This window comes from Lichenostomus cassidix, chromosome 3, assembly GCF_008360975.1.
Source record: "Lichenostomus cassidix isolate B80296 chromosome 3, HeHo_3.0, whole genome shotgun sequence".
Lineage (NCBI taxonomy): Eukaryota > Metazoa > Chordata > Aves > Passeriformes > Meliphagidae > Lichenostomus > Lichenostomus cassidix.
In genome coordinates this window covers 109,472,459-109,489,066 of record NC_139483.1, presented here as the reverse complement: position 1 = coordinate 109,489,066, position 16,608 = coordinate 109,472,459, and the positions used below count along the sequence as shown (strand labels likewise).

At 52.6% G+C, this 16,608-nt stretch overlaps 1 protein-coding gene across 4 annotated transcripts; it reads right to left on the bottom strand.

Annotated features, from left to right (window-relative positions):
- Positions 1-622: 622 nt before the first annotated feature.
- On the bottom strand, positions 623-12,726 carry CTSB (cathepsin B). 4 transcript variants are annotated; one of them, XM_085057120.1, is made up of 10 exons: positions 12,569-12,726; positions 7,198-7,349; positions 6,577-6,662; positions 6,060-6,174; positions 5,347-5,465; positions 4,634-4,719; positions 3,811-3,957; positions 3,061-3,177; positions 2,133-2,261; positions 623-2,042 (listed from the first exon to the last, which is right to left on the bottom strand). In XM_085057120.1, the coding sequence occupies exons 2-10, from the start codon at positions 7,321-7,323 to the stop codon at positions 1,945-1,947; spliced, it is 1,023 nt and encodes a 340-aa protein (XP_084913246.1). In that variant the 5' UTR covers positions 7,324-7,349; positions 12,569-12,726; the 3' UTR covers positions 623-1,944. The 4 variants fall into 4 exon arrangements, with proteins under 4 accessions (XP_084913246.1, XP_084913248.1, XP_084913247.1 ...); XM_085057122.1 differs by having other exon boundaries at positions 12,623-12,714; XM_085057121.1 differs by having other exon boundaries at positions 7,198-7,350; positions 12,582-12,689.
- Between the last annotated feature and the right edge of the window lie 3,882 nt (positions 12,727-16,608).

The window sequence follows — 16,608 nt, the reverse complement described above, 5'->3', positions numbered from 1 at the left end:
TCCCCACCCCAGGGGGTGGCTGTCACCAGCAGGGCCACAGGACGGGGCTGGCACTGACACCTGCACAAGGGAGGGGATTCTGCCCCTGTGCCCAGCTCAGGTGAGATCCCACCTGCAGAACTGCCTCCAGATCTGGGGTCCAACATCAGGAGGACATGGAGATGCTCCAAGGCTGGAGCTCCTCTGCTCTGGAGCCAGGCTGGGAGAGCTGGGGCTGTTCATCTGGAGAAGGATCCAGGGAGAGCTCAGAGTTCCTGCCAGTGCCTAAAGGGGCTCCAGGAGAGCTGGAGAGGGACTTGGGACAAGGGATGGAGGGACAGGACACAGGGAATGGCTTCCCACTGCCAGAGGGCAGGGAGAGATGGGATTTTGGGAAGGAATTGTTCCTGGTGAGGGTGGTGAGGCCTTGGAACAGGTTGTCCAGAGAAGCTGTGGCTGCCCCTGGAGCAACCTGGGATAGTGGAAGGTGTCCCTGTCCATGGCAAGGGGTGGAATGAGATGATCTTTAAGGTCCCTTCCACCCCAGCCCATCCTCTGAAGACAGAAGGGTCTCACCTGGCTCCCACACCAGACAATCATCTGAGGTGGTGGAAGCCAAGCAGAAGCAGCCAAGGGCCAGGAGTCAAGACACTGGAGAAATCATTTATTGGCACAGATGTTCCAGCCAAACACAGCACAGCTCTGCCTCACTGCTGTCTGAGCAAGCAGAGGTAAGGGGCTATTTTACAGTGCGTGGAGAGCCTACTGCACACATTTCAGACCCGTAGCCTCAGCTCAGTAATATATTTTGTGCTTTAAAATTAAAAAAAAAAGCTCTTTGCGATATTAGTGTTGGCAAATCACATGATTCCTCCTGTACACAACCTGTTACACCTCCTCCCAGTAAAAAAAATAAGGTTTTTTACCTTCCTTAACGCCTGTGGCTCAGGAAAAGAAAGCTTTAACTGTGTGCAAGTTAGTGAGACACCTCCAAGCATCTGCTTGAGCTCCCTGCAGCAGACTTGGGAACCACCCCTCAGTTCAGCATTCAGCACCTGCAGCCCCCAAAGCCCCCCAAATTTGGGTGCAGCACCCTTGCCCAGGCACAACCTGCGCACATCAAGCTGCTCAGCCACAGAGGAGAAGGGCTTTGCTCTTCCCAGCTCCTTCCCAGATTCTTGCAGGATATTTGATCAAAGGCTCACGGAGCTCCAGCCAGGCCCTTCCCCAGCATCAAGAACCCCAGACTACAGCAGGTAAAAAAGCCAGTGAACACTTGAGGAAGAAGTGGTTTGAAAAGCCAGAAGGATGGAGCAGAGCAGGCAATGCACGAGGGACTTGGTGCAGGCAGCTCTGGCCAGAGCTACCCCCACATCAAATTAATCAGTATTTTGTCATTAATAGGTCTGAATTTAGCCAATTCAAGGCACACACTCACAGGAAATTCCTCCCTGCTTGGTTCAGGTGCTAACAGTCAGATCAACCCATCTGGGGGTGCACAAATCCCCCTGGCCATGGCTTTCCAGCAGCATCCACCTCTGCTGCCCCACCAAGTCCCTAATTCCAGCACAAAGCTACTGTTTTCCTGCCCTCCCAGTAGCAAACTGGGCTGGAAGGGGTCCAGGCTAACCAAATTCCAAGAGACCAGTGAGCTCTCCAGCAGTCCTCTGAGCAGGGAATGCCCCAATGTCCTGCTGGGACCCAGCAGGAGCAGGAGGTTGGCAGAGAGCAGTTCCACCTCCAGCTCCACTGTACAATTTAAAAAACTAAAAAAAAAAACAAACCCAAAAATTAAAAAAAAAAAAAAGAAAACCCAACAAAAATGGGGAAAAAAAAAAAGATAAAAAGCTTTAATAAAGTAACCTGAACTATAGTCTCTTTTAGAAGGGGGGGTCTCTGCACCCAACCCACTATCAGTTAAAAGCATCAGGGACTCAGGATTATTTGTGGTTTGATCATTTGTGGTTAGATCCTCTTCCAGTACTGCTCCGTCCTGGGGATGCCAGCCACAACCTCGGACTCGATGCCACAGTGGTCCTCTCCTCGCAGGATTTTGAAGAAGCCTGGAAGAGCAAAAAAAAAAAAAAAGTCACCCTCTTCATCGATCCATCCTGCCAAGGGGAAGGGGGCAGAGATTCCCAGCAGTTCCTCACCGTTCTCCCCCCAGTCGGTGTTCCAGGAGTTGGCCACCAGCCAGTAGGGAGTGTCATTCTCCACTCCCCAGCCCAGGATCCGGATGGCATGGCCTCCCACCTGCTCCCCAGACACGTGCTGGTAGACCCCTGCAAGGGAAAAACATCCCAAAAATGTTAACAGGAACTGCTTCTCCACACCACAGAGCTCTGATAGCCTGGGAGGCACCTGGTATCACAACCCTCAGAGTGGCTTTTGGTTAAATGAGAACCCAAAATTTGGTGTAGAGCCTAGAGGAAGGAGTTCTGCATGGGGACACAGTGATAGGACAGGAGGGAATGGTTTTAAACTGAAAGGTGGGAGATTTAGGTTGGGTGTTAGGAGGAAATTCTTCCCTGTGAGGGTGGTGAGGTCCTGGCACAGGTTGCCCAGAGAAGCTGTGGCTGCCCTGGATCCCTGGAAGTGTCCAAGGCCAGGCTGGACAGGGCTTGGAGCAACCTGGGATAGTGGAAGGTGTCCCTGTCCATGGCAGGAGTGGAACGAGATAGTATTTTAATCATAACCTTCCCACCCAAACCATTCCATGATTCTATGACTGATACTCAGCTCCAGCTCAGCACACAGGACACCCAGAGACCTTCACCCAAGTGCTCAAAGGCAGCTCAGAACAAGAGATTTGAGGTCCTAAAACCCAAGCTGCTGTTGCCAACTGGAATTTGGGGCAGTTCCCATTCGGGCTCCTTCCCTAATCCAGCCCCATTCCCCCTGCTATAACCCAATGGATACAGGAGATGGCATCTGCCCCTGTCCCTGTCACCTCAGATACTCCAGTGTGAGCCTGAGATCTCCTCCCAGACTCAAGTGGACAAACCAGAGCCACAAATGAGCAACCCCATGGATGAAATGGGGACCAGAGCCACCCCCCACAGCCCCAGTGCTGCTGCTCACCAGATTTGTACATCAGGAAATCCTCGTAGACGATGAAGGCTCCTTCCACTGGGCCATTCTTGTAGATCTCAGCCATGATTTCCTTCTCACTGCGAGGGACGCCGTAGGATGTGATGCCTTAAAGGAAAAACGTTCCCACCATTAGGATGGCATTGTCAGGCCACACAGGATGGCTCTGCTGAGACCGTGCAAGAGGCCTTTTGTACTTAAATTCAGGTGAAATTCAAACCCAGCTGCTCCAGAGGGACTGACACAGCCAAGCAGGAAAAGTGAGCTCCAGCCATCCCTCTTCCAAAGGGAATTATTTAATCTGAGTCCTATTCTGTACCCAAACACCTACTCCAGACAGCTTTAATGGGAAGGGACATTTTCTCCTTGTACATCCTCCTTTTAAAAACAACCCAGAAGACTCAAGGCTAAGACGTATCTCCATGAAACAGATGGATTATCCCAAAAGTACAGGGCTGGCTGGCTGCTGCCAAGGAGATTGGAGGTGGCTTTGACACCAGATGGGGATCAGCACCACACTCCTCAACCCAGCCACCTACACCACGAGGACTCAAACCACTTCAAGCAGTTCCCCCTTCCCAGCTGAGTCTCAGCAAACACAAACTGTGCATCTGCCACTCTCAGGTTTGCTCCAGAACCACCAGGCTGGAGCCTCCAGGGACAGAGCACAGCAAATAACCACCAGGGATGGTTCCAGCCGTGCCAACCCCACCCGGGCACCACGAGGAGCAGCTCCCTTACCATAGTGCTTGTCGTCCTTGTACGAGGGTGAGTAGCCAGGCTCGCAGTGCCGGCTGCACCTCGGGGTGCCTCCTCCTTCCCCAGTGCAGGGGGGCCGAGAGCCATTGACGTGGTGCTCGCAGGGTGGGATGGAGTAGGGCCGGCAGCCTGTCCAGGACAGAGGTGACATCAGCTGGCTGACCCCAAAGATCCCAAGAGCCATGCTGGAGAAGGCAGCAGATGCACCAAGAAAGGGTCTTTCTGCCCCAGGAGCCCCACAAATCAATGGGGTGCTGGAGTAGATCTTCCCCTGCTGGATGGGCAATCCCTCCATCAGCAATGGGTTTCCCTCCAGACCTGCTTCCCACCACCTCCTTCTACAAAAGGTGATGGAAGAGGTGGAAACAGGAACCAGCTGATGGTCATGACAGGGGGAGGCAGAGGGTTCCAGTCTGGAAATTATTTTTTGAAGGGGAAACTTGTCAGGAGGACTCCTGACCTCATCCAAAGTGCACTGAACTGGTTCAAAACCAGCAACAACACAAAATTCACAGCTTGATTAATTCCTGCTATGGAAAAAGGAGCATTGAGAGGTTGTTAAGGGCTGCTGGCTCTCTTCCAGGAGGGGCCTCCTGCCTCTGGGTGCTGCTCAGGGACCTTTGTCCCAAAGGAGTGACCAGAAGGAGCCATGGGGGCAGGAGCAGCCAGCTGGGACTGCAGAGGTGCTCGAGCTGAAGGAGGGAGCAGCCACAAACATTCAGGCCAGGAGAGAAGCATCCTGAAGAACCTTAACCAAGCAGAGATTCTCCTCTTTGCTTTCCCAAAGGTATCTGGCACGACTTACCCACATGGGAGTCGTAGAGACCCCCAGACACGAGGCCTCTCTCTGTCCAGTACCTCCATGCACCAGCAGGGTAACCACCATTGCACCTGGGGGGAGAGACACCAGCTCCAGCCCCAGCCATGCCATTTTGGGGAAGGCAGGGGGATGGAGACAGCCTGGGATGGCTCAAGGGAAGCTCTGGGCACATTAAACCATTTTTTAGGCTATTCCTGTCTTCTTCAGGATGTGCCTTGAGACACTAAGGCCTCAAGCAAGGAGCTAAGAGCACCCAAATCCCAAAGTACCTCCTTACCAGGTCCCTGATCAGCTTTTGATGCCAAAAGCAACAGGATTTGGAGATCCAGCTCCTTACCCTGTGCTCAACTGGGAAAGCCACAGGCAAAGGCATGTGCCTGAAAACCAAGGAGCTGGGACTAAGAAAAGATCTTTCCTCTGGCTGTGGCAGCTGCCAGCTGTGTGGGAGAGCATCACTGTGTGCTTGCAGCCATCACCATCCACGATGTTGGGGACAGGATGTGTCCCCAGAGGGATTTCAGTCCATGGAATCACCTCTATGTTCCCACCTAACTCCCTCACCCACAGCACAAACCTCTGGAGGAGCTTCCTGCTCGTTAGGAAGGTAACAAAGACAGAGCTGAAGCAATCAGCACCTCCAGGGCGTCCCTGCTCCTCCCAACCACCTTCCAAGTGCCCCAGGAGCAGCAGCAGCTCACCCCATGCCACACTCGAAGCCGCAGCACGAGAGCAGATCCTCAGCTGAGACCTCCACGCTGACCTTGGCGTTGGTGTGGACACAGATCCGGTCTGAAATCGCCTCCACGGCGCCAAAAGCCTGAGGACAGCCCAAAAACACCCATCAGAGCTGGCCAGGGGAGGGAAACCAGGAAACCTCCTGGAGATGAGTGCAGCGGGCATGGCTTGGCTGGGAGAAGCTACCCAGGAGCTCAGACACTGCAGGATCCCACAGTGTCCCTCCAAAAAGGGCAACAAAGATGCTCCAAGGGCTGGAGCCAGGCTGTGAGAGCTGGGGCTGTTCACCAGGAGAAGAGAATGATCCAAAAAGACCTTAGAGCTCCTTCCAGTGCCTAAAGTGGCTCCAGGAGAGCTGGAGAGGGATTTGGGACAAGGGATAGAGGGACAGGACACAGGGAATGGCTTCCCAGTGCCAGAGGGCAGGGATAGATGGGATATTGGGAAGGAATTCCTGGCTGGGAGGCGGGGAGGCCCTGGTACAGGTCGCCCAGAGAAGCTGTGTCTGCCCCTGGATCCCTGGAAGTGTCCAAGGCCAGGCTGGACAGGGCTTGGAGCAACCTGGTCTAGTGGAAGATGTCCCTGACCATGGCAGGGGGCTCAGCAGCAAATTCAAAGGCATGGTTTTTGCCCAGCAAACTTCACCAACGTGACCTCAAACTGCCCCTGTTCTTACCCAGCAAGAGCCACAGGAGCCCTGGTCCCTTATCTCGCTGATGGTGGGACAGTTGGGCCACTGTGTCCGCGAGTCAAAGTTCTCAGGCAGCTCCATGTCTGCAGCAAAATCCACCCTGTGAGGAGAGGAAATCCTGTCACACTGTCACAGGAACACCAGTGGACCACGACTGGGTGCACTGCACTCTCCAACCTCCCCTGAAGGTGACCTGGAGGGTGAGGGCTGTTGTTTGCTGACTGAGGGAGCATAAATACTTGTGATGCCCTCAGAGCAGGTCAGCAGCTCCTCTGCTGTGCTTGTTTTCAAGGATAACAAATTGCACAACTGGTCAAGTATCTGGCAGGACATGGGGATGGATTTTCCCCTCACATGTGCTCTGTGCTTAATTCCATGAACAATTTCCACCGAGCTGCACCCATGGGAACCCTGCCAGGAGAGCCCCTCACCCACTCCAGATGCTAGTGGAGGATCAACACAAGCTTTCAGTGGAGCTTCACCTTCTCCTCCCTGCACTCACCTCTCGGGGAGCTTGGGCCCACCCAGGAAGGTGCCACAGAGCTTCTTCACGTAGCTCATGTCAGCATTGTGGAAGTTGTGCCCTGCCTGGGAAGAGACACACAGAAATGGGACATGACTCTCCAGAGCCGCCAGGAGCATCTCTGGGACCACAGCCCAGTGCTCCAGAGCTCCCTGAATCCCAGCCTGAGTCTGACTCTTCAAAGCCCAGGAGCCAAGAGCCAGCTGCCTACAGACACAGAACACAGCCCAGGATCAGCCCATCAGGACCAGTAAGGTCCAGCTCGAGGCTCTGGACACAGCAAACTGGCCAAGGAGGGTCTGGTCACCAATAACTGGACACTCGCTGCTTGTTTCCAGCCTCCTGCAGAGTTCCCTCCTCTTACACTGCTCCTACTCCATAAATTCATCATTGTTTGCTCCAAAGAGGAGCTCCACAGTTCCTGTCACTGCAGGAATCCCTCAGTGGAAATCCCTCACCACGTCACTTGAAAAATTAGCTGGGATCAAGGCTGGATTGATGTCACCACCACAGTGACACTCCCAAAGCTCAGCCACTGAATCCCACAAGGGGACTGTTAGCAACGCATCCAAAAAAACCCCAAATCAGCCCAGTACTCACCTTCCAGGTGGTGTTGAGCTTGTTTATGTGGTTGACCAGGTCATCGGAGAGAGGAGGGAAGTAAGGAATGCTGCGAGCGTTGGCAAAGGCCACCAGGACACACAGGAGGGACACAGATGACCACATCTTGGCTACTGAACGGGACACTCCACCTGCAGCCAGATGGGAGCATGGTTGGAAACATCCCCAAGGTGGGCTTGGGTCAGAAACACGTGGGGGGATAAAATGTGAGGCTGCACCAGATCCCTGATTGCCCCAAAGGTCAGGAGAGACACAGGAACAGAGTAACTGAAATCCTGCTGATTTCAGGAGAAATCAGACAAGGCAACCTTGTTTGTTGACCACTGCAGGATTAGCAGCAGCAGCAGCAAAATACCTTTTTGAAGCAGATCCAAGGGATTTGGAGGGTATTAAAACCTGTGTTTACTTCCACAACAATGGAGAATAAGGACTAGGAGAAGGAATAAATGACATCCCACCTCTCTAGCAAGCTGCAGGCATGGGACTTGACAGGCCCTGGCCCTGCTCTTCCCTTTGAAGATATTGCTCCAAATTACATTTTTGGACTTTACAGCCTCATTTTGGCCAGCCTGTGGACCCAGACTGGGGTCACAGCCCTACATGTGACCCCCTGGCCATACACAGGGGGTTCAGCATGCACTGAAGCTGCCTGGGGCTGCTGCACCCCACTCCCCTCCCACTGGAGCTTTTCCCAGGGAGCTGCAGGGGATGAGCAAAACCCCAATTTGGGGATCAGAGACACAGGGGAAATCCCAGAGCAGGAAAGAACAGCCCACAGCCTCCCATGCAGGAGCACAAGCATCACCCAGCCCAAAGATGCTCCGTTATTTCCCTTCTCTCCTTTAACCTAATTCACATGGAATTGCCCAACTCCAAATTAACCCCCAGCGCCAGCAGCCACTTGTTCCACATCCCCACGCCTGACTCAGACACATCACGAGGCCACGAGCTCCTTTATCTCCACAAACACACCAGGACACCCTCCTCCTCCTCCTCCTCCTCCAAACCCTCCCAGCTCCCTCCCACCAGCACATCCACCCCAACGAGCACCCCAAGATCTCAGATCCTCCACAGCACAGATCTCCAGGCTTTAATTCCTGCTCATCCCAGCGAGCTGAAGGTGTAATCACCTCGGCAAGCCCGGGCTTAAACCGGACACACAGCTCCTGCCAGCAGCTCCCCAGCCCCACAGCAGCAGAGCTGGATGAGCAGGGGACAGCGATGGGAGACACACACACCTCCCTGCCCTTCCACCCACTCACAGCCAAGTTTAGCCTTTGCAGAGAAGAAAACCCAGCAGGAGTGTCCTACTTTCTGCCAGCAATGAGCCCAGGCGGCTGCAGCTCACTGTATAAAGGGGCTTTTTTTCTCCTTTCCCCCTCCTCCTTCCCACCATTTATTTATTTTGTCCCCCCTTCTTTGTGCTTTCAGCCCAAAAAATAGCTGAGTTTTGGCAGCACACGGGTCCTTCTACTCCTAAATCTCACCTCTTCGAAGGGGTTTCATGCATATTTTCAGGGGGTTCATGCATTTTTCTTGCTGAGCGGTTTTCTGCAGGCAAGGGACTCGCTGCTTACACAGCAGGAAGGAGGTTACACCCAGAAAAATACACACTTCTAAGACAACTCTGCTTTTTGCCTTGTGCCCCTTCAACACGGCCTGCAGGTAACCAGCCTGAGCCAAAGCACCTTATTAATGAAAAATCTTAAAAAAAATTTTAAAAACCACACACACATGCAAATACCAAACCCCAAACCCTCTGCACTTCCTGCAGTCAACTCTGCATTTCCCGTGGCGCAGGCAAGAGGTGTTTTTGAGGCCAGAAGTCACATGATACACTTTTCTTTCCAGCAGGATGTTTGTAAATCTGCTGACAGGCTGAAAACCACCCTGGCAGGCATCTGCCTGCACCCAGCTTTTGAGGGACAGACACGGGACATCTCCCAGCCTCGGGTTACCAGACCACACACTCCCAGCAACCCGAAACCGAACTGAAAACAGATCCCAGCAGTTTCCCCTCCAACAGGCAGAGTTTCAGCTCTGCTGATCTGCATCTGCACCATGGACATAGCTCAGGGCCAGCAAACCCAGCAAAGCAAATAGCTGGGAGCTCTTTAGGCAAAAAAAAAACCTCTTGCCAAGTCTCCTGTGGGCATGGAGCCTCCCTATGGATCGTGAGAGAGCTGGGGGTGTCCAGCCTGGAGAAGAGAAGGGTACAGGGAAACCTCAGAGCCTCTTTCAGTGCCTAAAGGGGCTCCAGGAGAGCTGGAGAGGGACTTGGGACAAGGGATAGAGGGACAGGACACAGGGAATGGCTTCCCACTGCCAGAGGGCAGGGATAGATGGGATATTGGGGAGAAATTCTTCCCTGTGAGGGTGGTGAGGCACTAGAACAGGTTGCCCCACGACGTGGGGGATGCCCCATCACAGAAAACATTCAAGATCAGGTTGGATGTAGTTCTGAGCAACCTGATGTATAGTTAAAGATGTTCCTGCCCATGGGAGAAAGGTTGGAATTAAACGACCTTTAAACATCCTTTCCAACCCAAACCTTTCTACTATACCACAAAGTCTCCTCTGGCCGTGAAGTTTTGGGTGGTGGGGAGCTGACACTCTCAGCTGGCACCAGGTATCCCCAGATCTGCCTGGAAAAGGAAGCGGAAATCCTTGATCCCACGGGATTTCTCCCTCCCTAACCCCCCCTTCTCCCTGGCTTTATCCTGAGTACAGCAGGTCTATAAATAGGACACTGAGGCACGGGGCTGGCAGGATGGATTCCCACCGGCTGCAGGTCACATGCAGCCCAACCACAACAACCCCAGAGACCCTGCAGCGAGAAAAAGCTGCTGGTTTCCTCCACCACCCCCCTGTCGCAGCTGATCCGAGCAGCAAGAGCTTCCCCTGGCAGTGTTATCACACTCTGTGCTTCCCCCAGCACTGCTATCTCCTCCTCACACCCCTCCTCCCCTCAAAACCTCACGGCTGGTTAAACCAAAGAGCAGCAGCACCAAAACCAAAATTGCCTAACAGCTGCTGCACCCCACTATCTGCTCTCCTTCGTGCTCAGCAAACAGGTCAGAGGAGTTTCTCCAGGAGTTTCTCCAGGAATCCCAGCAGGTCCCTTCCCTTTGCACCCCAACACATCTCCAGAGGTGCCTGGCAGCTTCAGGATAGCCCTGGCTAAGGCTGATTTACAGGTCCCATCCCACCACAGCCCATCAGCTTGGAAACAGAAACAAGGCTGTGGGACTTCTTAGGACACAGCAGCTTCACCCCACAGAACTCCCCAGGAGGCAGGAGGGTGTTTGGGGCTTGCAAAGATCTCCCTTGGGTTGCTCCACCTCCCCTTGGATTGCAGCCCTGGGACTTCGGGATCCAAAATAGCTGCCAATGCTATTTTTTGAAGGATGATTAAGAAATAAGTACCCACCAGCACACCTGACCCTGGGCAGAACGCTCATGCTTCAGCCAGCAGGTTGCTCAGGAAGAGGAAATTTGGCCAGCTGAGTGCAAGCCTGGAACCCCTGTGTCCCAGGCAGCGAGGAGGAGGAGGAGGCAGTGAGGCCAAAGGCTCTCCAACAGGAGCTGCTCAGAGCAGCTGCAGCCTGCGAGGGAGGAGAGCAGCCCAAGGGCTGTGGCTGTGCTGGTGCTGCAGCATCCACCCACATCCCTCTGTGCTGTCGCAGAGGAGGAGGAGGAGGAGGAGGGAAGGAGGAGACACCAGCCCAGTGCTGCCTCCATCCCTCCTGAGCAGATCTCTGAGCCAGGGGCACTTCCCTGCCTGTTTTCTCACGGACAGAGCACCTGATGGCTGAATCTTGTTATTCCAGCAGCCCAGCAGAATTTTGTTATTCGTGCATTGCTCTCTCAGCAGCCAAGTGCCCACAACACCAAATCCTTTCACCTTTGCACCACAAAGGTCTCCTCCCCCAAAATCTAAGCCCATAAGTCTTATTTAACTTTATTTAAGCAAAAAAAACCCCAACAACCCAACCCCCAAACAGGCTATTCCAAGCCCAGCTCACATGACTCAGCCCAGGCAGGTCAGACCACAGATAAGTCACAGCCCTGGAGCATCTCCCAGCTCCTGCACTGTCTGGGCCAAACCCCTCCAGGCACAGACAGAGGCATCCACACCTTCTCCAAGGCTCAGAGGGAGACAAAAGCTGTCCCACCCTCCCTTCTACAACACCCCCACCCTCCAGGGCCAGGGGTGCTCAGCACAGCCCCAGTCATGTGTCCTGCTCAGCACCAGCCCCTCGCCTGATCTTTGTCCTTTGTTCTCTTTGCCAGGGCTTGTGACTCCAAACCACAACAAAGCAAACCCATAAAGGCTCAGCTCCAGCTCCCCATCCAGCTCGGCCTGCTGTGTCACCAGGTGAGCTTTGGCAGCACCAAACTCGTGGTCTGGTGACTTCATTGCAGCTCTCACTGCATTACCAGAGCTTGAATTATTATTATTTTTTCCTTAAGAAAAAAAACCAACATGAGTCGCTCCTCCCCACACTTATTCCCTTCTAGCAAAGATACATCACCAGCACAGGTCAGATAACAGAATCCTTGAAAGGTTTGGGTTGGAAGGGATCCTAAAGACCATCTGATTCCAAACCCACCTGGCTGCTCTTTTCTCTGGCAAAATAAATCCCTCCTGGGACAAACTGCAGCACTCATCTCTGCAGCCTCCGTGCACAGAAAGCAGAGAATTCCTCCTAAATAAAGCTGCGCTGATTTTTTTTCCTCTTTTTCTCACAGACCAATCCATAAACCAGAATCTTGCACAAGCCCACAGACACCCCGTGCTACGGAAATCCCTTCCCTTCATCTGCAACCCAGAGGGAAACCCCAGAAGGAAGCGATCTTTGCTGTATCACCCGCAGAGCATCCCTGAGAGCAGGACACGGGGATGGGAGGTTAATTCCAGGCCAGAGGGATGCATGGCAGCTTCTCCAGCGCCATTCCCAAGCCACGGTCCAGCTCCAAACCCAGGCTGGTTTGCATCACGGGATGTTCCCAGCGTGCCAAACCCACCAAGGCGTCAGCTGGCGAGCAGCGCTGCGGTGTTTTCCTGTCTTTATCATAAAAACAAGATTTCCCCTCTCCTTCCATAACCCTTCCTGAATGTTTTGAGGGTTCATTTTCCCCGCAACAATCCGCACCCCTTCGCCGCAGCGCATCTCCCTCCCTCATCCCGCATCAGCCGCGGATAAAAATCCACCAAAAAGCCACTGGGAAAACGGGGAGCCGCTGCTGCTGAGGTACCTGCGGGTGTTCCGTGTCCCTCCCGTGGAAGGGGGTGCCCCAATCCCCCGCCCCACGCGTGTCCCTTGTCCCGCAGCATCCTCGCCCTTACCGCTCCCCGCCGCGCTTCTTGTGCGCGTCCCCGACCCTCCTCCCCGGGACTCACCGGGACCCAGCGGGACTCACAGCCCGGCCAGCGCTCGGTACACGGCCGGGGCAGCTCCCGGAGGCTGAGTCATACCGGGCCGGCCCGCCCCCGGAGTGACAGCATCCTGCCGGCTGCCCGCCCCCGAGCCCGCCTCCCTCCATCCCTCCTTCCATCCCTGATCCTGGTCCGTCCCGGCTTCTGCCTGCTTCCCACCTTCTTCCTGCTTCCCATCCCTGCTCCTGGCTTCATCCCTGCTCCTGGTTTCCATCCCTGCTCCTGCCTGCTTCCCTCCTTCTGCCTTCCTTCGTCTCCCTCCATCCCTGCTCCTTTTCCATCCCGGCTCCTGCCTGCTTCTCTTCTCTGGTCTCCATCCCTGCTCCTGCCTCTCTCTGCTTCCCTCCATCCCTGCTTCTGTTTCTGTCCCTGTTTCTGCCTGCTTCCCTCCTTCCTCCTGTCTCCATTCCTCCTCCTGTCTGCATCTCTTCACCTGCCTGCATTCCTCCTCCAGCCTGCCTCTGGCCTTCCTCAATCCCACATGCATTCCACCCTCTGCCATCCCATCCATCCTGCACCCTTCCTCCTGCCTGTTTCTCCCCTCCTGCCATACTCCATCCCATCTCATCTTCCTCTTCCAACCTGCCTGCATTCCTCCTCAATCCTGTCTGCTTTCTGCTTTTATCCCTGCTTGATCCCATCCACATCCTTCTTGCTTCCCTCTTCCATCCCATCTAGTTTTCCTCCACCAACTTGTCTGCATTTTTCCTGAATCCCACCTGTATCCCACCCTTTCCTAGCCCATATCCATCCTGTCTCCATCCCTTTTCCTGCCTGTTTCTCTGTTCCAGCTGGCCTGTGTCCCATCTGGTTTTCCTCCTCCAACCTGCCTGTATCCTTCCTAAATCCCACCTGCATCCCACCCTCACCTTTTTAAATTCCATCTGCATCACACAGGTTGCCCAGAGAAGCTGTGGCTGCCCCTGGATCCCTGGAAGTGTCCAAGGCCAGGTTGGACAGGGCTTGGAGCAACCTGGGATAGTAGAAAGTGTCCTAGCCCATGGCAGGGGGTGGAATGAGATGATCTTTAAGGTCCCTTCCATCCCAATAATTCCATGATTCTACAATTATATTATTATTAAAATCATACCTGTACTCAGCACCATCCTCAGATATGAAAAGACCATTTGGCCTGGAATCAAAATTAATTAATCAGTGATTATTATTCTTTGATACTCTGTGTGCAATGGCCCTTGGACTACTTCATGCCTTTACATGTAATATTTAACCACCCCTTAACTATGTTTTTATTTGTACTTTAGCAATTAAAATAATTTTTAAAAGAATCTCTTGTAACCTGCCTAACCTCCCTCTGACTCCACAGGATTTCTTTCCTCTCTTGAGAAGGTTGATTTCGGTTTTCCATGTTGTCTGGGAGGTTTTGTTGACATAAAACACGGTAAAAATAACCTGGTTTTGTCCTGCCCTTTGTACTATCTGGGTCCAAAGGCCTCCCTGACTCCTGTCATGTGGAGCTGCAGTCAGGACATAACTAACAGTTATTTCTAGAGTCACTTGCTTCAGTTCCTTCTTAATTCACTACATATCCTTAATTCCAGCTGGGTTTTTGCCCAGAAGAGCAATTTTAAACCTGTGCAGTGGCATAAAACAGTTTTTATTTTCCCTTGCCGTGTGTCAGCCCATCCTTCAGCCTCTGCTGGTGTCCTCTGAGGGTTGTTCAGGAGGGAGCAGCCACCTGTTTTCCCTGCAAATATTTTGCATCTTTTTCAAGAAATGAAATTACGAACTAAAACTTTGCACAGGCTGCTGACTTTCTGCCTTCTTTGGGGAAGTGTCAGAGCTGCCACCCCTATTTCAGTTGGTTTGGGCTGAAAACATGTCAGTTTTTGAGATACATTGATAAGTTTTGAGATGAGCTGATAATTTTTGAGATAAGATGCTCTGAGGGCTGGAGAACTTCCGCTCTGGAGCCAGGCTGGGAGAGCTGGGGGTGTTCACCTGGAGAGGAGAAGGATCCAGGGAAACCTCAGAGCTCCTGCCAGTGCCTAAAGAGGCTCCAGGAGAGCTGGAGAGGGACTTGGGACAAGGGCTGGAGGGACAGGACAAGGGTTTAAATGGGATTAAATGGGATTTGGGAAGGAACTGTTGGCTGTGAGGGTGGGGACACCCTGGCACAGGTTGCCCAGAGAAGTTGTTGCTTCCCTGGAAGTGTCCAGGGCCAGGTTGGACAGGGTTTGGAGTAACCTGGGATAGTGGAAGGTGTCCCTGCCCATGGCAGGGGGTGGAATGAAATAAACTTTTAAGATCCCTTCCAACCCAAACCATTCTGTGATTTTATGCTAAGTTGTTTTTTAAATATGATGCTGAATGCAGCCAGGAAAGTTGCCCCATTAGAGACTTCCCAGAAAATTCACAAATTCCTTGTGTTTCCAAACCAGGCATGAAACAACGCCCTTTTTTTCTTTTTTTTTTTTTTCCATGGTATTTTTTTAGAGTATCAGAAAAAAATGGATAGTGTTTGCTGAGGCTTTGGCCTTTGGAGCAAAATCCACCACTACAGGAATGAGATAAGGAAACGGGTCAGGAGGTTTTGTGCAAAGTTCTCTTATCACTTGTTAAATCAGTGCTGATTGAATCATGGTGCCCCTGCTTCAGCACTAAACAGCAAACAGCTCTTGAAGCTGCTGCAGGGCAAATGCCTAAAGTTTTAGATAAAAAAATTGGTTTATGTATATTCATCTCCCATCATTAAAAAAAAAGGCTCTAATTGATGCAGGTATGGCTTTTTTCATCTTCAGGGTTTAACACCATCATTGCTTACAACAAGGGTATGAAATGCAGGTTTATTTAATAACCAATTAGCTCGGCTTGGCTTAGAGTAGGAGTGAATTATGCTCCTCCCTGAACCCAAAGCCTGTCCAGGTGAGCTGCCAGTCCTCCTTCAGGGAGGTTCCAGCTTGATTTTTCCTAACTCACTCTTTTCAGCCCCTTTTAAACATAATAATTTTACTACTGAAACAGCACTGCAATATTTGCTCCTGAGGTTCTTTTATGTTTGGCCTTGTGTCCCACTTTGAGCATCATCCCTGGAAGTGTCCAAGGCCAGGCTGGACCCCTTGGAGCAACCTGGGGAAGGTGTCCCTGACCACGGCAAGGGGATGGAATGAGATGATATCTAAAGCTCCTTCCAACCCAAGTCTTTCTATGATTCTAAGATTTCAGTGACATGATTTTGCAGCTGACTCTCTCCCTGGCAGCAGAAGAACATCTGTGAGGTCTTGATGGGAATAATAATGGTTATTTCATGGCTACATCAGCTGCCAAGGTAAAATACTTGCCCAGGGCAACTAAAACAGGATTTTATAAAGCCATAACACTGCCTGATAAGTCCTTGCTGGAAGGGTTGGGCACCAATGTAATCATCACCTCTCCCTGGGAGCTGGGATATCCTGAGCTCAAATCCTCACCCTCCAAGCATTCAGTGTCTGCCAGAGCCACTGATGGAGCACATGGCTTTAAAAAGCTCCCTGAAACACACCTTGGCTGGGTTGTTGGCTAATTCTGAGGGATTTAGGCTTGTCTGGTGGAAGTTGGTCTTTGTTGCCTGGATTTTTTTCTGTCCAGACAGAAAATGATCTTTGCTGCCTCATTGAGCAAGAGAGGCTGTCCTGCCTGCTGGGGCTGTGTGCTCCTGGTGTGGATGGGAGTTAATTTATGGCATCCACAGAGCTGAATCCAACACCAGGATGGATTTCCATCCCTGCAGCGAGGCAGAGAGAACAGGGTGGGTCTGGCTGTCCTACACCCCCTGGACAACCCTTAACCTTGTGCTGCTGCTGCTGCTCACGAGGCTGAAAGCCCCTCCTAGATCTGGAGAATTCTGCAACATCTTCCCCTCCGTTCTTCCCGCTAATCTGCGCAAACAGGGAGCTGCGGTTCCCTGGAAATCCTTGCGAACAGGGAACTCCGGTTACACAACCCGGTGACTC

Coding starts and splice junctions, on each gene's coding strand:
- CTSB (XM_085057119.1), bottom strand. CDS start 10,679: ATGAGCGTTCTGCCCAGGGTCAGGTGTGCTG. Junction 7,350..10,648: donor GCCCAGGGTCAGGTGTGCTG/GTGGGTACTTAT, acceptor ATCTGGCTGCAG/GTGGAGTGTCCCGTTCAGTA. Junction 4,720..5,346: donor GGCTTCGAGTGTGGCATGGG/GTGAGCTGCTGC, acceptor CTCTCCCCCCAG/GTGCAATGGTGGTTACCCTG.